Below are 20,789 nucleotides of genomic sequence, written 5' to 3' on the forward strand. Positions count from 1 at the left end.
GAGGTCTTTGTGGAATTGCTGTTTTTATGTCTTCCACTGCCGGCTATCTAAGCAGGATCCGAAAGTGTGAGTGACGACAAAGTGCACAGTGAAGCAATGGCCCTTACTCAGCCATATATCTTTCAAGAAGTAGGGCTGCGAGATCAAATATCACTATTCAGCTATAACTGAAGTGTGTTTAAAAAATTTCTTTGAAGGCAAAAACAACTTCAGAATTTAAAGAACGGTTGTTTCACATCTCTCTAATTATGGCATTGTGTTAAGCCACACACTGGAGTGTTGTGGTATTTTATGGATCTCTTTTTGCATGTCACTTCCAGGATGTGTTCTGCCTTTCTCTCTAGACAGATGTAAATAAATGCTGTATTTCTGATTTCCTTTTATTATTATTATAAGGGCTTTAAAATCACAATTTTAAATAGCCATTTCAATGTCAGCAGTTCTCACTTTATGTGCCTCAGTCAACACATAATTTCACATGCAGTGTTTATCTTAGTTGGCTGCTGACTTGACAAAAAATAAACATTGGAAAGTTACTTTTTTGTTTGACCAAGTCTTAATAAAAATTAAAACAATTCGATACAAAAAATAAAACATTCATAATTTCATGTTGATCACCGATATTTCAAGTGTAATAAGCTATGCATTTATTTCAGCAGTTTTGAATCAAAAGATACAATTGCTTGTTTTTGTTGAAATACCATTTTGGTAATAGAACTTAGAATTTAGTGCATGTGAAGTATTATATTTACAAAGCTTGAGCCTCAATTTTATCCAGGTATAGTGCAAGTTTTCGAAACTAAGATGCATGAGTTGTGCATGTTTTGAGCTTGTGTGATGATATGGTCAGTCAGCTACAAGTGCTAACCATTTTACTTTTAATATAATAACAATTACCAAAGCTTACGAGTTAGTTACAGCACAATGGTGATTAAATGAGCCACTGTATATACCATGTTCATTCCAAAATGAAATTTACAGTATTTGAAAACTTCTGCCTTGACTAGACACTCCAATTACTCCGCACATGTTGCTGCTTTAAAAATGCTTTGAAGTGGATGATAATATGTAATATGTTAACAGCAGTGCCATCTCGAAGAGATGTGCAGTTGATGGCACTGCTGATAGCAATCAAGTTAATTGCTACAAAATCATCTGGCAAAAGACTGAATTTGTGAAATTTGTTGAGTTTATGGAGACATTTGGAGGTTCATCAATGTAAGAAGTAAAATGTTTTGAAATCAGTAAACACACTGTGGCTGTCAAATTAGCTAAATATAGAACTTTGAATATTCAAGTTAAAAGTAAGTATATATTCAATTATATTTGTAGGTAAATTTAAAGATCTAAAGACACCATGTACACTGGTACTTTACATGAATTTTAATATTATTACTACTAGTTTTATGTTTTGGCTGTACAAAGCATGAAGTGCTTGTGACTCATGCACTGCTGCTTAAAAGAAGGGGGTGAAAAATCCATCCTTCAAACAAAGAGGATACTTTAAAACACTACCCTTTACAAAAGCATACTTCTCTGTGTATACCAAGTGGTGTGTTTCAAAAAAAGCGAGAATCTGAGACACACCTCAATGCCTATAATACACATGAGACCCAGACTGTATTGTTTGTGATTCTTTTTTTTTTTTTCTTCTACCTATGAAGCTTTTTGGTCCTTGATTCCAGTAGAAACTAAGATTCATCTCTCTTTTATATAAATCAAAGCATTAGGAGTCTGGTAATGTTTCACAAATGAAGCAACTAAATGTTGTGTTGTAACGATCCTTACGTATTTCTTCCTTATTTTTAGAAGAGATTTTTAATAATAATACATTTTATTTATATAGCGCCTTTCCCATGCTCAAGGCACTTCACAGAGTTTAAGAAAGAACGGCAGGGTATACAGTTCATAGCATTGTACTAAACCAGATAAATAAATAAATGAAGAGTAAGATAGTAAATTCAGAGAAAAGCCTAACAGACAACATAATTGATGGTCTAGTGCGCACACACACACAGGTTACATGAGCATCTTGACATAGAGGTAAACTGAAAGAAGAGTAATAAGGTCAAGTAGAGCTAAAAGTCTTCCTGAACAGATGAGTTTTGAGTTGTTTTTTAAAAGAATTCATGGAGTCAGCTGATCTAATTAATTTCGGTAGGTCATTCCAGAGTCTGGGCGCTATGCAGCTGAAGGCCCTGTCACCCATGGAGTGTAGATTAGTGTGGGGCACAACAAGAATCAGAGGACCTTAGTGGGCGGACAGGCACATAGTGATGGAGAAGGTCACTGATGTAGTTTGGCGCAAGGTCGTTTAAGGCTTTGTAGGTTATTAGTAAAATTTTATATTCAATTCTGTAAGACACAGGGAGCCAGTGAAGGCGAAGCAGGATGGGTGTTATGTGCTCGCTGCCGCTGGTCCGTGTAAGGACTCTTGCAGCCGAGTTTTGAATAAGCAGGAGCTGTGATAAAAGATTAGAAGGAGTACCTGCCAGTAGGGAATTACAATAATCGATGCGGGATGTGATAAAGCATAGACAAGTTTCTCAGCGTTAGAAAAGGAGAGGAAGGAGCGAGCACGCGATATGTTACAGTGGTGAAAGTAAGAATGTTTCTTAATGTGATTTATGTGGGCGGAATAAGAAAGGCAGGAATCAAAAATGACACCAAGATTCTTTGCACTTGAGGCAGGTCTGATGAGATCACCGCCAAGATTGACTGGGAGGGAGCTCATTTTATTAAGTTGCACTTTGGTCCCAATTTGCAGGAGTTCAGTTTTGTTGCAATTTAATTTTAAAGAGTTCTGCTCCATCCAGGTTTTAATTTCAGTGAGGCAAGTTGTGAGCTGAGAAAGCTCTAATGAAGTTCCACTTTTAACATTGAAATAGAGTTGAGTATCGTCTGCATAAAAACAACACAGTCCAAAACTATAAATAATATGGCCAAGGGGAAGCATATAAATACAGAAAAGCAGAGGACCGAGGACAAAGCCCAGAGGAACTCCTTGTGTGACTGGCGTTGCCAAGACTAACAAACTTTTGCCTATCAGTCAGGTAGGACTTGAACCACTGGAGGGCAGTACCAGAGATACCCAGCATGCTCTCCATTCTGGACAGTAGAATGTCATGTCTGACAGTGTCAAATGCTGCACTCAGGTCTAATAGAATTAATATGCTGGTTTGTCCAGAGACTGCTGCCATAAGCAAATCATTGGTTATCCGTAGCAGAGCAGTTTCACAGCTGTGCTGTGCCCTGAAACCAGACTGAAAGGGTTCCATTAAATTATTACAAGTTAAGTAGTTGGTGAGTTGGGAAGCTACAATACTCATAAGAACTTTTGACAGAAAAGGTAAGTGGGAAATAGTCCGAAAATTGTTAAGATTATCAGGAAGCAACAAAGCTAACAAACAATATGCAGCAAATCTCACACACAGTTGGTGGGATGTAGATTTGGATGTAATCTGAATAAGTTTGTAGTGCTGGATACTAGTTACAAATTGCTTACAGGACCCAGTGGTCAAGAAATAACATACTGAATTAAACTATATGGGGTCCTTTTCTTTACAGATGCATCAAAGATATAATACTGGTAGCTTTAATACCTATTTTCCATTGTATGTTTGTCAAGCAATAGCCACTTAAACATGCAGACTGTGTTTGACATTGTGTGTTGGCTAAGGTAGCTAGTTGTGAATACTTGTGAAAATGCTCTTTTAAATAGCAATTTTGAGCTATTTAATAATAAAGGAAAACCAGAAATATTGCAAGTTTTTTTCATTGTCATAAGTGAGAAAAGAAGACATTTGTTTTCTATAATGGAGACTTAAAATTCAACAGAATCGGGAGAAGAATGATACTTTTGGCTTGCTGTAGAAGTATTTAAAATTCTATTCATAGAACATCCATTTATCAAAGAATAGAGCAGGAAGGTACAAAAGTCTTCTTAAACTGCATTATGAATTGGGTGTATTTTAGGAAATGGAAGTCTGGTTGTTTTGTTAATGATACAAGCTAACCATACCGGACAGAGTAACACAATGCCAGAACCTAGTGTATGGTAAAACAAACTACCATTCTTTACAATCAGTTGACAACATTTCCCCTCAAATAAAACATACAGTATATGCAAATACCCTTAAATTAAAGTGTGCAATGTGCACTTTAATCACGTCTGAATTGTTTGATTTGTATTTTAAACTGTGGAGCAGAGGATGTAAATCAAGGAGAAATGTGTGTTTTTCCAAACATTATGGAAGGCACTGTATCTAAGTAGAAGAACAGGAATTTGAAGGAAAAAAAAATGTTGCCAAAATAAAATGTATAAAGTTAAGTAAAAAAAATTTTAAGTGCCTGCTGATTACATGACCATTTCATTTTAATATACACAGGATGTTAAGTATTATCAGGTAGTCTGTGATTTTAAGTGTGAATTGGAATTTTAGATATGATTGCAGTAACTTACCTAAGATTCTTAGTCTGTGCCTTAGGTGTATTACTATATCTATAGATGTGGGTAGCAATTTTGAAATCATTTACTGGAAAAAACAGGTGGACATGATTGCAATAATTATTGGCTTAGGTTGAAATTTTAGCAAAACACTTTTTAATAGTTAATCTTTTTTACAGTGAATTTCTTTTTATTCCCTTTAAACTTTACAGATGTAGAAAGCGTGATGAACAGTGTTGTTTCTCTGCTTTTGATCCTTGAACCTGAGAAACAGGAAGCTTTGATTGAAAGTCTCTGTGAAAAACTGGTGACATTTAGAGAGGGGGAACGACCATCACTCAGAATGCAGTTGTGAGTGAACGTTGATTTTAATTCATTATTTACAGCTAATTTTAATTTCTTCATCCTTGGTTTCTATTTGTATATGTGTTAGCTTGTATTTTTTTTTTTAATAATTTTACATACTGTTTTTATTAAAAGTTAAGAATGTTATTAGTTTTTTTTTTAATTTTACTTTAAAGATGCACATTTATATGTAGCAACCACTCAAAACATTTCATCCTTAAGTAGTGTCACTTGTTTAAAATCAAGTTGTTGCCTTGGTGTACTAAAAACAAGGTAGAATTTAGCCTGCTTATTTGATTTTATTTCATTTATCTGTCTCTCTTTTGGTTATGGTCTTTAATGTATTTTTACAAATGTCAGAAGCCTTTCAAAAAATGCACTCAACAATAATGGCACCAACTCTTTTATTATAGGCAGTTAAAGCTATCAAGGACCATACATTTAAAAAAAAACAAAAAACAGCTTCATTATTGTGTAGCTATCACAAAGCTGCAAGCATGAGAGAGCACTACCATAAATACATGACATCTCTATTTAAAAAATTAAAAACTATGTATGACAATCATGCAGAATTATATATTTACATTTTATGTATTTGTGCACTTTGCAGATATTTTTATTATCATTCTAAATTATATTTATTTAAATGTAAAAAAATTTATCTGAAAATTGTTTTTCCTTAACATGTGATAAATCTTTAAACATTTTTTAAGCTTGCTTACATGTATAGTGTCTCTTTTGGAGCAAATCATTACATAGCAGAATAGAAAACAAAGTTAGTTTTTGTGGTTTTCATTCCTGCAGATTCACTTATCTGCTATAATGAAAGTTTAACCCATTCAGCCCATACTTGTGGTCAGATTATGCTTATTCGCAGCCATGTAGAGTAGAAAACAAAATTCTGAGGAACCCATCGCACAGCAGTGATTGGCAAGATTGAGCAATAAATGGTCTGTGACAACCTTAAATGTTCTGGGCTGCATGTGTATTACACTGAAAACATCAATGCGTGTCTACCCTCTGCCAAGCGGTATGGGTGAGCCATTGAGCCCCATTCATGATGGGGACTAGGGCTTCCAGTTGTTAATGAAGAATTCCTAGTAAGTGTGGGTCATCAACTCACACTGATTAAGCCCTGCCCTTTACTTCTACTGATTGGATGGTTTAGTGAGTTACTAGGATTGGCTCTGCTGTGGTCACTTGTGGCCTCTGGCAGAGAAGACAAACTTGACTGTCTTGAAGTAAAAGTCATTACAAATTTTCCATAGGTGAGCCTGTAGGGGTAGGCTGCAGGGTGTATGGGATGGGACTCATTGTGGTGAGCTGACACTCAATGTTATGTATAATGGGCAGTGCACGTTTATTCTGAATAGAGTACACTGTAATCTTAACTCCATTTTTCCCCATTTGATCAATGCTTCAGTATCTGTGATTACTGTTTTTTTTAGGAATTTAACCCCTGTGGATAACAAGAATGGATTATAAGAATTGAGCTGAGAGAGGAAATACTTTCTGCATTTCTCAGATATACTCTAGGTCCCCCTGCAGTGAGTCAGCTTTAATAATATGAGGAACACCCAGGTACATCCTTACTAAATGCCCAAACCACCTCCAGTGACAATTGTCACTTCAAAGGAGGAGCAATTTGTCTCGGTCTTCCCTTCCTTGAGTTTAGTGCTCCATCTCAAAAAAAGTGTTAAGCAACCCTTTGCAGAAACCACTTTTTCAACTCATTCTAACCCTAAGTTCAATTTTTCAGTCACTATCCAAAGCTTATTACCTTTATATGAAAGTGAACATTTAAACTGATATGTAAAGCTTACGCTTTGTCTAGGTACATAGCTGTTGTTTTACCATGACTGTCTGGCAAATTGAGATTACTACTTTAGATCTGGGGCTGCTGTCTAAGAACCAATCCACTTTATCACAAGTGAGGCCAAGAAAACCACACCCTCTGAAAATGTTAAAAATGCAACTCTTAGGTTTCCAAACTGAATGCAGAGAACCTCGGCAGTGCCTTGTCATCTTCCTTTTGAATGTTATAAACAGGAAAAGAAATGAAATATACCTTTTGCAGTTTTATAGTTCAGCTTCATACAACATGTGCAGATACAATGTTGTGAAAATTCCAAGTAAAAATGACATCCATCGGTTGCTTTGTGACCTTCATGCACTGTCTCTGGATACTACATGGTATACAGTCATAAGTCTTCTCGAAATCCACAAATAATCATTAGACGGCTGCAGTTTCCCACAAGCTGTTACATATTCATTCAATAAGAAAAGGGCTGTTTAGCTATTCCGCAGCTTCCTGTAGTATTGGTGCAGCCCTTTTAGTCACTAGTACTGTACAATCGTCCAACTATATGGCATCAAGCTTCAATATTTTGGCTATTGTTAAAACACTGGCAATACTGTACAGCCCTGTGTGAAAACTTTGGAACAGAAGAGATGTCACAAATTCAACTGTTTGGCATTTAAGCTCTGAGTGTTTGTTTTTGAGCAGTTGGAATTAATACATTTTTCAACAATATTCAAGAAAAGTGTGTGTTGTGTTAGTCTGGTGTTTGGGTGTTCAATAATTGTAAAAATATTATTTTATAGGTTAAGCAACCTCTTCCATGGAATGGAGGAGAATACACCTGTAAGATATACCGTGTACTGTAGCCTAATCAAAGTGGCAGCCACCTGCAATGCAATTTCTTTCATTCCAACTGATCTTGACCAGGTATTTATAAAATGCTATTATATTAAATTAATTTAAAAAAGGTATTTATTCCTAAACAAAGTAAAATTTATGTCTCAAGTTAAATGCAGAAAAATCTAACAATGTAAAACTGATTTAACAATGTTTCTATTGTAATATGGTATAGTGATCCATTAGCTGTAATTGTATATTATACTATCAAATGAGTATGAGAGATCCTGCAAACTGTACTTTATGTGGGAAATAGGGAAATATTACACAGAATTCAAACCTAAAGTGAAAAATATGCATTCGAAAAATAATTAATGACATTACAGCATTTCCTGGATTATATAACTAAAGGAATTTAACAGACAGACTTAAGTTGCCAAAGAGAATTGGTCAAAAACCCAAAAGACAACACAGAAATATCTTTACTTTGTTTCCATTTAGCATGGATTATAGCTTGAGTTTAGGTAAGCTATTATTGAAGTGATATAACTTTAGATATATCAAATATACTACTAATTTTATATAGGTGTTAGAAAAGGTTAGTATTGCAGGATAAATTGCAAATTAGTTATCAAGTTTGATGTGGATAACATGGTTTTAGGCTTTAGTTTTTGGAATCGGTAGTATGTAACTTTGGATTACACCAGGGCTGCAACAGCTAATCATTATAATCAACAATAATCAATTATTGAAAACATTGGTAATGACCAGTTTCTTTGACTAGTTAATTACTTCATTAGGTTAAGTATGTTGTGCTGTGCATTTGCATCACTGCTTTATTAAGTTGTGAACACATTTCAAAAAAAGCAGACAGTAAGCAAGCATCATAAAAGGTAGTGCTATACTAAGACTTCCAGAGTTGTGAGAACTTTACTCTGAGCACAGTAAAAAAGGTTGTGAGTTGCAAAATGTGTAGGTATGACCTCCTATGGCACGCAAGCACAATGTAGCTGCACAAACATTAAGGAAAAATACTGTTCCAAACTCTCTGGAGGAGGAAGGCTCGTCTTCACCCCAGTAAGTTGAACGTTACTTCAGCGTTATGTGATACAAATGCATAACACAGTATTTACTGGGCTAGGCATAATGACATGAATTATTCCTCACTTCAAACCAAAACTCAAGTCATTGTTCAGCCCTCTGCGATGCAAAAAAAAAAAAAAAAAAAAAAAAACACCGCAAATGCGGTAGAATTTCATGATAGGCAACTAAAAAAAAAAGTGTGTCATTAGCCACTAACTATTAAACGTTCAGATTTTCAATTGCCATATTTGGGTGTTTTTTGACCACACAGTCACTCGATTAAATTATGGTGCTGCGTTACACTCTTACAAACACGTGTAATGTGGATGCAAAGAAACGAGTCTCTTTCTGAGCAGAATACTTATTTTTTTAGTCTTATAAGGAAATCAAAAGCTCATTGAGAGTGCAGCGGCATATCGCTCATTCCAAGTGAAAAGATGGGAGCGGGCTGGAAAAGTGAAAGTTCCAGGCTATTTAGCTATCAGACTTCAACTGACTTTTGTAGTCTGGAAGAAGACACAATAATGTGCAAGTACTGCTTTACAGCAAGTCTACTTTAGTCGGTAAAGCAGATTTTGTGGCAGGATCACACAGTTTCAAACTTGAAGATCTAACAGCACACTCCCAACAGCAAATGACATTCAGGAGGCTGCAACAGTGTGTTGGCTGCAAGCAAATGTGCCAAAGAATCTGCAGAAGTAAAAGGTTTCTAGACATATAAAAAGATACAAATTTTCAGTTAAAATAAACTTGGCATGTTACGTAGCAAAGAGAGAACGGAGAATAGTCAGGGCATTTCCCCAATATATGACCACAGTGTTCATTGTGCTGAACTAATTTCAAACATTACTGCAGATTTACAAAAAAAATAAATAAGTAATAGTCATGATGATGCAACAGCTTGTTGGTCAGATATTAAACCAGATATTAAACCACCAGATAGTAAACCATCTCTTTTACAGAAACTGAAAAAACCCTTACATTTCATGTTTAATTTTGAAGTGTATTTAATGCAATTCTGAATACATAAGCCACATTATGAGTTTAGTTAATTTATTGAAAACTATTGTGTTTTTAAGGAAATTTTTTTGTGTGTGTATTCATTACATACTCTGATCAAGAAGTGCTACAGTGTTACAGTTCTGTTTATTACTATTTATTTTCAATGTGATAGATAGATAGGTAGGTAGGTAGGTAGGTAGGTAGGTAGGTAGGTAGGTAGGTACGTACGTACGTACGTACGTAATTGATAATAATGCAGGTAAAAAACAGACAATAACTTTGTATAATGTTAAATGTTAACGTTTACCCCCCCGGGTGGAATTGAAGAGTCGCATAGTTTGGGGGAGGAACGATCTCCTCAATCTGTCAGTGGAGCAGGACAGTGACAGCAGTCTGTCGCTGAAGCTGGTCTTCTGTCTGGAGATGATACTATTTAGTGGATGCAGTGGATTCTCCATAATTGATAGGAACCTGCTGAGCGCCCGTCACTCTGCCACAGATGTTAAACTGTCCAGCTCCATGCCAACAATAGAGCCTGCCTTCCTCACCAGTTTGTCCAGGCGTGAGGTGTCTTTCTTCTTAATGCTGCCTCCCCAGCACACCACCGCGTAGAAGAGAGCGCTCGCCACAACTGTCTGATAGAACATCTGCAGCATCTTATTGCAGATGTTGAAGGACACCAGCCTTCTAAGGAAGTATAGTCGGCTCTGTCCTTTCTTGCACAGAGCATCAGTATTGGCAGTCCAGTCTAATTTATCATCCAGCTGCACTCCCAGATATTTATAGGTCTGTACCATCTGCACACAGTCACCTTTGATGATCACGGGGTTCATGAGGGGTCTGGGCCTCCTAAAATCCACCACCAGCTCCTTGGTTTTGCTGGTGTTCAGTTGTACGTGGTTTGAGTCGCACCATTTAACAAAGTCATTGATTAGGTCCCTATACTCCTCCTCCAGCCCACTCCTGATGCAGCCCACGATAGCAGTGTCATCAGCGAACTTTTGCACGTGGCAGGACTCCGAGTTGTATTGGAAGTCCGATGTATATAGGCTGAACAGGACCGGAGAAAGTACAGTCCCCTGTGGCGCTCCTGTGTTGCTGACCACAATGTCAGACGTGCAGTTCCCAAGATGCACATACTGAGGTCTGTCTTTAAGATAGTCCACGATCCATGCCACCAGGTATGAATCAACTCCCATCTCTGTCAGCTTGTCCCTAAGGAGCAGAGGTTGGATTGTGTTGAAGACGCTAGAGAAGTCTAGAAACATAATTCTTACAGCACCACTGCCTGTCTAAGTGGGAGAAGGATTGGTGTAGCATATAGATGATGGCATCCTCCGCTCCCACCTTCTCCTGATATGCAAACTGCAGAGGGTCAAGGGCGTGTTGAACCTGTGGCCTAAGGTGGTGAAGCAGCAGCCTCTCCATGGTCTTCATCACGTGATGTCAGAGCAACAGGCCAGAAGTCATTCAGCTCGCTAGGACGTGATACCTTTGGGACTGGGGTGATGCAAGATGTTTTCCAAAGCCTCGGGACTCTCCCTTGTTCCAGGCTCAGGTTGAAGATGCGCTGTAGAGGACCCCCCAGCTCCGATGCACAGACCTTCAGCAGTCGTGGCGATACTCCATCTGGACCCGCTGCTTTGCTGGCACGAAGTCTCCTCAGCTCTCTGCTCACCTGCGCGGTTGTAATTATGGGTGGGGATGTCTCTCCTATGCTGGTATCAGCAGAAGGATGTGTGGAGGGTGCAGTACTCCGAGGTGAGAGTGGGTTAGGGTGGTCAAACCTGTTGAAGAAGTTGTTCATTTGGTTTGCTCTCTTCACGTCTCTCTCGATGGTGGCACCCCGCTTCGAGCTGCAGCCAGTGATGATCTTCATCCCATCCCACACTTCCTTCATGCTGTTATTCTGCAACTTCTGCTCCAGCTTTCTCCTGTACTGCTCCTTCGCCGCCCTGAGCTGGACTATGATTTCCTTCTGCAAGCGCTTGAGCTCATGCTGATCACCGCCTTTAAAAGCCCTTTTCTTCTGGTTCAAAAGACCCTTGATGTCACTTGTAATCCATGGCTTGTTGTTAGCATAGCAGCGTACAGTTCTTACTGGAACTACAATGTCCATACAGAAGTTGATGTAGTCAGTAGTGCAGTCAACAACCTCCTCAATGTTCTCACTATGTGATCCCTGCAGGATATCCCAGTCTGTAGTTCCAAAGCATTCTCTAAGAGCCTGATCTGCCTCAGGGGACCACTTCCTGAATGAGCGTGTAGTTGTAGGTAGGACCTTCACTCTTGGTTTGTAGTGAGGCTGAAGCAGAACCAGGTTATGACCTGCTTTCCCAAGCGCAGACAGTGGGGTGGCGTTGTATGCGTCTTTAACGTTTGCATACAGTAAATCAATAGTCTTATTTCCCCGGGTATTACAGTCCACATACTGGGAGAAGGCAGGTAATGTTTTGTCCAGCGTCACATGGCTAAAGTCTCCAGCGATTAGCACAAGCGCCTCAGGGTGCTGCATTTGTAACTTAGCAACAGCAGAATGGATGATGTCACGCGCTGTCTCCACGTCCGCCCGAGGAGGAATGTATACAATAACAGCAATGACGTGTCCAAACTCTGTGGGCAAGTAATAGGGACGCAAACTTACGGCCAACAGTTCGATGTCCCTGCAGCAAGTGGAGACTTTGACATTAACATGTCCAGAGTTACACCACCGTGTATTAACATTGAGAGCGAGTCCTCCTCCTTTGTGCTTCCCGCAGGTACTTGCATCTCTGTCCGCTCTAACTGTGCTAAACCCGGGTAGCTCCACGTTAGCATCTGGGATGGTGGTAGTTAGCCACGTTTCACAAAAGCACAACAAACTGCATTCTCTGTAGGTTCTGACATTTTTCACCAGCGCAGCCAGTTCGTTAATCTTATTTGAGATTGAGTTCACATTTCCCAGAATCACAGAAGGCACCGAGGGCTTAAAACGCCACTTTCTCGCAAGCCACTTCATTTTTTGCTTAGTGCCGGCTCTGCTTCCACGAAACCGTCTTCTTAACTTGTTGGGTAAATAGGGTACCACTCCGGCACTGGCATTTGTTCTCAGCGCTCTAAGTTGAGTACTTGAATAGACGAGTCTCGGCGTGTAAAAATCCATGCCCACGTTGTAAAAGTAAGTGTGTCCAGGAAACGAATCCTCATAAAATAAAGTGATAGGAGTGATCAATAAAAAAGAGTAGAATAAAAGTAGAAAAATAAATAAATAAAAATAAATAAGTAGAAAAATAGTCGTACACGGAGCTGCTGAAAAGGCTGCCACTCTCGGCGGCGCCTGAGTCATACGAAGAAGAATAATTACATAATAATGTAAGAACTATTATTATATTAATGTTGTGTAAAACCTGTATTTTGTTTAAAAAAATCTACAAGCAGTTCATTTTTTAAAGAATACATTTATGAAAATTTTATACAAACCTGTTCATTGTGTGAAAAGCTCCGTTTCATGCAGTTTGAGTTTAATTTCAAATACATTTTTTACAACTAATCAATCAATTGATAATCGTCAGATTGATCATTTATCAAAATAACCGTTAGTTGAAACCCTAGATTACACAAAGTATTTCTGCAGATTTGCAAAATCTTTGCTATTTTTGGCAGCATCTAAGTTTGAAATAAACTGTTTTTACTTTAACTTATCGTGCCATTAACTTTAATTTTAAATTTCCCATTAGGTGCGCAAATGGATTACAGACTGGAATCTCAGTATTGAAAAGAAGCATACTCTGTTGAGGTTGGTTTATGAGGCTCTTGTGGACTGCAAGAAAAGGTATTATCTCTCTAGAATAATTCTTAATTTGTTATGTTGACTTCTTAAATTATACTTAAGTTAATTTTCATAAGCCACTTCCAGAGCTTTGAAACATATTGCAAGCCTGACAAATCTTGGAACTAAATATCAGTTTGACAAGAATGTCTCTCTGCATCCATTCACAGCATATAGTGACAGCAACATTCACAAGGCAGGGATTCAGGGTGTGTTTTAGTGTTTTTGCATACTTATATTAATATTGTGTAGTAGTTATGTATCCAGACTACTCAGTGACATATTATTTTATTGCATAATAACATTCTAAAACTCGCTTAATTGAATTCAGGGTGATTGATTTGTGGAGCAATTCCTGAAAGTAGTAAATACAAGGTATAAAATAACGTGGAAAAGCTCATGTCCATCTCAGGACTCGCTCATGAACACACTCACAATTTGGAACCTCCATTTGACCTAACTCTGCCATCTTTGGGCATGTAAGACCAAAACTGGAGTATCTAGAAGAAAATCTGTGCTGACAAGTGAAGAATGCAGACTTCACCCAGATGAGGTTGAAGGGTTCCATTGGTGATTTTGGTCACTGCATGGTTGTTGTTGAATAGAATTGTAATTTTGTTATGTCAGATTCAACTTCACCTTTGCATTTTGTGTACACTTAAGTAATGGTTGTTTGTGAGAAGTAATTGCACGAAGGCAATTATATATCCAGTCAAATTTGTTGATTTGTGATTTTATTTCTCTTTGACGTTTTCTCATGTGGTGCCACATTCACAAATGTATTGATATTGTTGTTTGCTTGGGCTAAGCTGGGCTTTTGGCTACAGCATTTTTACTTACATTTTCCTTTTTTTTTACAATGCATTCTTTTTAGAGTTCTATTTGTTGTGTGGGATGCTGAAATAACTCAGCAGTCTTTTCACATGACTTAGTAAAAGCTGGTTTCAACAGATGGAGGGAGCCAGATATACCTGCTGACCACCAGATAATCTGACCAAATAGATTTTATCCTTCTAGAATATTGGCAATTAAGGAGTGTTAACAATAATAGATCGAGACCAGGAGCAGACTTTGGTTCATATTATAATCCAGTAGCAGCTACTGTAATGATAAAATTGAAGATAATTAAGAGGTAAAGCAACAGAGTGGTTCTGCGTGGTGGAGCAGGTAGGAATGAATTCACAGCAACAATGGAGGAAATACTGACTGAAGATGAAAGTCACCATGTAGCAAAGGGACAGTATAGAGCTGTGGACACAGCTTAAGAAATGTAAGTCAGAAGTGGCTGATACGCTGTGCGCAGACAAGGTAATGGAAATGACCCGAGAAATTTTGGACACTGAAAAAGATAGAAGTACAGAAACTCTGAGCAGGATGAACAAAAGTATAAGGGGTTACACTGACAGGTGCAGAAGAAATGTAGGGAGACCAAAGTTGAATAGTTTTCAAAATGCCAAGAACTAGATGAGAGAGACAAAATCATAGCCCTCTTTTCTATAAATAAAAAAGTTGAATAATTAGCCAAACAAAAAAGGGCATACAAGGATTAATGAATAAAAAGTGCAAGTTATTAACCGATAAAGAAGAAGTACTTGACAGATGGCTAGAATATGTGGAATATAGACAGTCTATATGGAATATTACAATGCCTAAAAACTATCAGCTTAGATGAAATTAAAGAAATTTTAACTAAACTGCTGCACAACAAATCTGAAGGTACAGATGGAGCACCAGGTGAATTTCTGTATCAGCTTGGACCAAAAGGATTACAGATTATGACAAAATTGATCAATTTGATATACATAACAGACGATAACAAGGACTTCTTCAAATGCATTTTGGAATCACTGCAGAAAATTAAAGCCATAGGCTGCAATGACTTCAAAATGATGAGCCTTATCTCACATCCTCTGAAAATACTGCTGCATCTGATAAAGAACAGAATTACACCAATTACGAAAACATCTCAAAGTCAAATGGGCTTTAGGAAAGGAACACATATGACAAAAGCAATTTTCAAACTGCATATAATGTGCAAAAGATTCAGGGAAATGTGCTTTATCAATTATCAAAAAGCCTGTGACAGATAATAGAGCAGATAATACACGAGGGACAGGAATATGGAATGGAACTCAACCTGAAGAAAACCAGAGTCATTGTAATCACCAAAGGAATAGAAAATATCTGCAGCATAATAAATGGAATACATCTGGAACAGGTAGATAGTTACAAGTATCTTGGGAGCTGGAATACAAATGGTGGTAGATTTGAAAGGCACATTAAAACTAAAATTTGAATAGGTAAGGATGCTATTTGGAAACAAAATGAGACCTCACTATGGATTTGAAGATGTGACTATTGCAGTGTTATGTATTCTCAAGAGCAAGTTACGGATATGAAACATTGACCTACAACAAACAGGCCCTCGAGAACAGCAAACACTAGTAATAACTTTTGTTTATCTTTAGTACTATTATATTTTGGTAAATGTTAATCAAAACTACTTTTAAAATTCACTGTCACAATTCTATTCACATATCCTAAGTTGTGACATCACTAGATTTTGTTTGGCAGAGAAACCATTTAATTTTTACCCTTTTGACTATTCTGATCTGTGAATATTAACAATTGTTTAAAATTATTGCTTCCCACCTCCCCAACTGTTTAGTTTCTGAAATAAAGCTGCTTTATTAAGTTTCAGTATTAGTTTGTCTTACAGAATTTTCTCCCTAACAATCAGTAGAATGAATGCTCTAGCATGACTTTTCCATAAATACCACAGAATGCATGCTGATTCATATTTAGTATTATTGATCATCACTTCTTGTAAGTAAACTACAATCTGAACTCTGCTGCATTTTGAGAATGTCCTCATTCATGATTACAAAAACTGTCCAGTGTAAACACCATTGTATATCATTTTTTTTCAGTGACAGCTGAAATTCATGACTTGTGCAGATATATATTCCTAACATAACATTCTCAAACTCATAAATCCCTTATGGATGTATGTAGAACATGCATACATAACATCAACATTGTCCATGCTAGAGATTCACTAAACTAATACTTACTGATAAGTAATGGTACCGGCTTTTTTTGTTTTTTTTTTGTTTTTTTTACAGTATTAGTAGTACCGAGAAATTTGATAATGCTCTCATGCGTGATTGCAATTTGACAAATTACTTTGGAAGGCACAATAATATATGTGAAAACATGAGTAAAAACTTCATATAAGAATGGCTGCCAATGTTGATGCTACAGCACTGCATCAACAAATGTTGAAAAGAAATATGGCAGAAGTCATATCTGTAAATTCTTTGTGTTCACACAGGAGTACAGGAATCATACTTGTTATTTAAAAAGAATTATTTAAAAAAAGAAATGGTACTGTTACCCCATTATGGAATTAGTTCAGAACAAGGTTTGTGCATGCTTTGAAATAACGTTACCAATGAGGTGTAATCTTATAACTTGTGTTGTCATGCATTTGTAAGAGGAGATGAAAAGATAATGAGATTAATATTTGTTAACAGTGTCCTGCACAGTCCCGATAAATGAATGGAGGCTTTGGATTCATTCTGTGATTGTAATGAACTGCCAGTCCCTCCTGTAAAATCCAAAACTGAGAAGTTTGAAATCACAAGAAGCTTTAAAGTTGCGACAGATCTGGAAAATTAAATTACCATACCCGGAAGGCTGTCTTTTGCAAGTTGATATGAAAAAGTATGGACGTACTTAGTTTATTCCAGACGTGAAATACAAGGTAAAAACAACAAGAAGGCAGGAGAAAATCGGTGAATTGCAGCACAGTAATCCCCAATCTAATATACAAAATACAACCTTACTTTGTGTCTAGTGGTACAACAAGAACATTTATTTATATAGCACATTTTCATACAAATAATGTAGCTTAAAGTGCTTTGAAAGAGAAAAAAGACGAAGTAAGAATTAAAATAAGAGAACACTAATTAACATAGAATAAAAGTAAAGGCCGATGGTCAGGGAGGACAAAAAAAAACTCCAGACAGCTGGAGAAAAAAAATAAAATCTGCAGGGGTTCCAAGGCCACAAGACCACCCAGCTCCCTCTAGGCATTCTACCTAATATACAGTTAGGTCCATAAATATTTGGACAGAGACAAGTTTTTCTAATTTTGGTTCTGTACATTACCACAATGAATTTTAAATGAAACAACTCTGATGCAGCTGAAGTGCAGACTTTCAGCTTTAATTCAGTGGGGTGAACAAAACGATTGCATAAAAATGTGAGACAGCTAAAGCATTTTTTAACACAATCCCTTCATTTCAGGGGCTCGAAAGTAATTGGACAGTTGACTCAAAGGCTATTTCATGGGCAGGTGTTGGCAAGTCCATCGTTATGTCATTATCAATTAAGCAGATAAAAGGCCTGGAGTTGATTTGAGGTGTGGTGCTTGCATGTGGAAGATTTTGCTGTGAACAGACAACATGCGGTCAAAGGAGCTCTCCATGCAGGTGAAAGAAGCCATCCTTAAGCTGCAAAAAACAGAAAAAACCCATCCGAGAAATTGCTACAATATTACGAGTGGCAAAATCTACAGTTTGGTACATCCTGAGAAAGAAAGCAAGCACTGGTGAAATCAGCAACGCAAAAAGACCTGGACGTCCACGGAAGACAACATTGGTGGATGATCGCAGAATCATTTCCATGGTGAAGAGAAACCCCTTCACAACAGCCAACCAAGTGAGCAACACTCTCCAGGGGGGTAGGCGTATCGATATCAAAGTCTACCATAAAGAGAAGACTGCATGAAAGTAAATACAGAGGGTGCACTGCAAGGTGCAAGCCACTCATAAGCCTCAAGAATAGAAAGGCTAGATTGGATTTTGCTAAAGAACATCTAAAAAAGCCAGCACAGTTCTGGAAAAACATTCTTTGGACAGATGAAACCAAGATCAACCTCTACCAGAATGATGGCAAGAAAAAAGTATGGAGAAGGCATGGAACAGCTTATTATCCAAAGCATACCACATCATCTGTAAAACACGGTGGAGGCAGTGTGATGGCTTGGGCGTGCATGGCTGCCAGTGGCACTGGGACACTAGTGTTTATTGATGATGTGACACAGGACAGAAGCAGCCAAATGAATTCTGAGGTGTTCAGAGACATACTGTCTGCTCAAATCCAGCTAAATGCAGACCAATTGATTGGGCTGCGTTTCATGATACAGATGGGCATTGACCCAAAACATACAGCCAAAGCAACCCAGGAGTTTATTAAAGCAAAGAAGTGGAAAATTCTTGAATGGCCAAGTCAGTCACCTGATCATAACCCAACTGAGCATGCATTTCACTTGTTGAAGACTAAACTTCGGACACAAAGGCCCACAAACAAACAGCAACTGAAAGCCGCTGCAGTAAAGGCCTGGCAGAGCATTAAAAAGGAGGAAACCCAGCATCTGGTTATGTCCATGAGTTCAAGACTTCAGGCTGTCATTGGCAGCAAAGGGTTTTCAACCAAGTATTAGAAATTAACATTTTATTTCCAGTTATTTCATTTGTCCAATTACTTTTGAGCCCCTGAAATGAAGGGATTGTGTTAAAAAAATGCTTTAGTTGCCTCACATTTTTATGCAATCGATTTGTTCACCCCACTGAATTAAAGTTAAAAGTCTGCACTTCAACTGCATCTGAGTTGTTTCATTTAAAATTAATTGTGGTAATGTACAGAACCAAAATCAGAAAAAAGTTGTCTCTGTCCAAATATTTATGGACCTAACTGTAAATGACATCAATCAGTCCTTATTGTATTCAGGGTTTTCATGGAAGGACTTGATGACGACAGTCACATGGACTTCTGGCCTTTAATCCATCCATGTGGGGACATCATGGTGCTTTGATTAGGTGGTGGTGGCGCAGGTCGCCACCACAGAAAACCGGAAAAAGAACAGAAGAGGAAAGTAGGGGTTAGTACGGATTTTGGAGCACCATGAATAGTAATGATAATTAATTGAATATGCAGAGCATCAGGATTAAATTAAAATGAAGTTATGGGAAAGCCATGTTAAAGTAATATGTTTTTAGTAGATTTTCAAAGTGCTCTATCGTATTAGCCTGGTGAATTCCTTTTGGCAGGCTATTCCAGATTTTAGGTGCATAACAGCAGAAGGCCGCCTCACCACTTCTTTTAAGTTTAGCTCTTGGATTTCTAAGCAGACACTCATTTGAAGATCTAAGGTTATGATTTGGAATATAAGATGTCAGACATTTCAATATATAAGATGGAGCGAGATTATTTAAGGCTTTATAAACCATAAGCAGTATTTTAAAGTCAATTCTGAATGACACAGGTAACCAGTGTAGTGACATCAAACTGGAGAAATGTGCTTGGATTTTCTTTTCCTAGTTAGGATTCTAGCAGCTGCATTCTGCACTAGTTGGAATCGATTGATGTCTTTTTTGGGAAGTCCGGATAGGAGTGTGTTACAGTAATCTAGTCGACTAAAAACAAAAGCGTGAACTAATTTTTCAGCATCTTTCAATGATAAGAGGTCTAACCTTTGCTATGTTTCTTAAGTGAAAAAATGCTGTCGTAGTGATCTGATTAATTTGTGATTTAAAATTCAGGTCACAGTCAACAGTTGCCCTAAATTCTTTACCTCCGTCTTGACTTTTAATCCTAATGCATCAAGTTTATTTCTAATAACCTCATTATATCCATTATTGCCTATCACTAAAATTTCAGTTTTCTCTTTATTTAGCTTGAGAAAATTACTACTCATCCACTTTGAAACACAAGTAAGACATTGTGTTAGTGAAACAACAGAGTCGGGGTCATCAGGTGCTATTGATAAGTACAGCTGCGTGTCATCAGCATAGCTGTGGTAGCTCACGTTATGCCCCGAGATAATCTGACCTAATGGAAGCATGTAGATTGAAGAGAGCAGCTGAACCAGGATAGAGCCTTGTGGAACACCATATAAAAATATCATGTGTCTTTGAAGTATAATTACCAGAACTAACAAAGAATTTTCTACCTGTCAGGTAGGATTCAAACCAATTTAAGACACTGCCAGAGAGGCCCACCCACTGACTAAGGCGATTTCTAAGAATATTGTGACCAGTGGTATCAAATGCGGCACTCAAATCTAAGAGGATGAGAACAGATAAATGGCCTCTGTCTGCATTTACCCGCAAGTCATTGACTACTTTAACAAGTGCAGTTTCTGTACTGTGATTTGTTCTGAAACTTATCAAGAATCGCATGTTTATTGAGGTGGTCATTAAGCTGCATAATGACTGCCTTCTCTAGAATTTTACTTAGAAAGGCAGGTTAGAAATAGGTCTAAAATTTTCAAAAGCATTGGAGTCGAGATTATTTTTCTTGAGTAGGGGTAGATGAAATTGTTGCAAGAACTGCCATGAAAAATAATTTTGAAAGTAAAGGTTTGGATGAGTATATACATATATAGATACAAATTGTTT

At 37.5% G+C, this 20,789-nt stretch overlaps 1 protein-coding gene across 1 annotated transcript in view; it reads left to right on the forward strand.

Annotated features, from left to right (window-relative positions):
- The window catches only part of eif3m (eukaryotic translation initiation factor 3, subunit M), a 63,444-nt gene that overhangs the window by 19,452 nt on the left and 23,203 nt on the right, over positions 1-20,789 (forward strand). Inside the window, exons 3-5 of the mRNA XM_028793876.2 lie at positions 4,660-4,798; positions 7,397-7,520; positions 13,232-13,326. Of these exons, the coding sequence (XP_028649709.1) occupies positions 4,660-4,798; positions 7,397-7,520; positions 13,232-13,326 (358 nt within the window). The remainder of the gene's footprint in view (positions 1-4,659; positions 4,799-7,396; positions 7,521-13,231; positions 13,327-20,789) is intronic.

The sequence above is a fragment of the Erpetoichthys calabaricus genome, chromosome 2, assembly GCF_900747795.2.
Source record: "Erpetoichthys calabaricus chromosome 2, fErpCal1.3, whole genome shotgun sequence".
Classification (NCBI taxonomy): domain Eukaryota; kingdom Metazoa; phylum Chordata; class Cladistia; order Polypteriformes; family Polypteridae; genus Erpetoichthys; species Erpetoichthys calabaricus.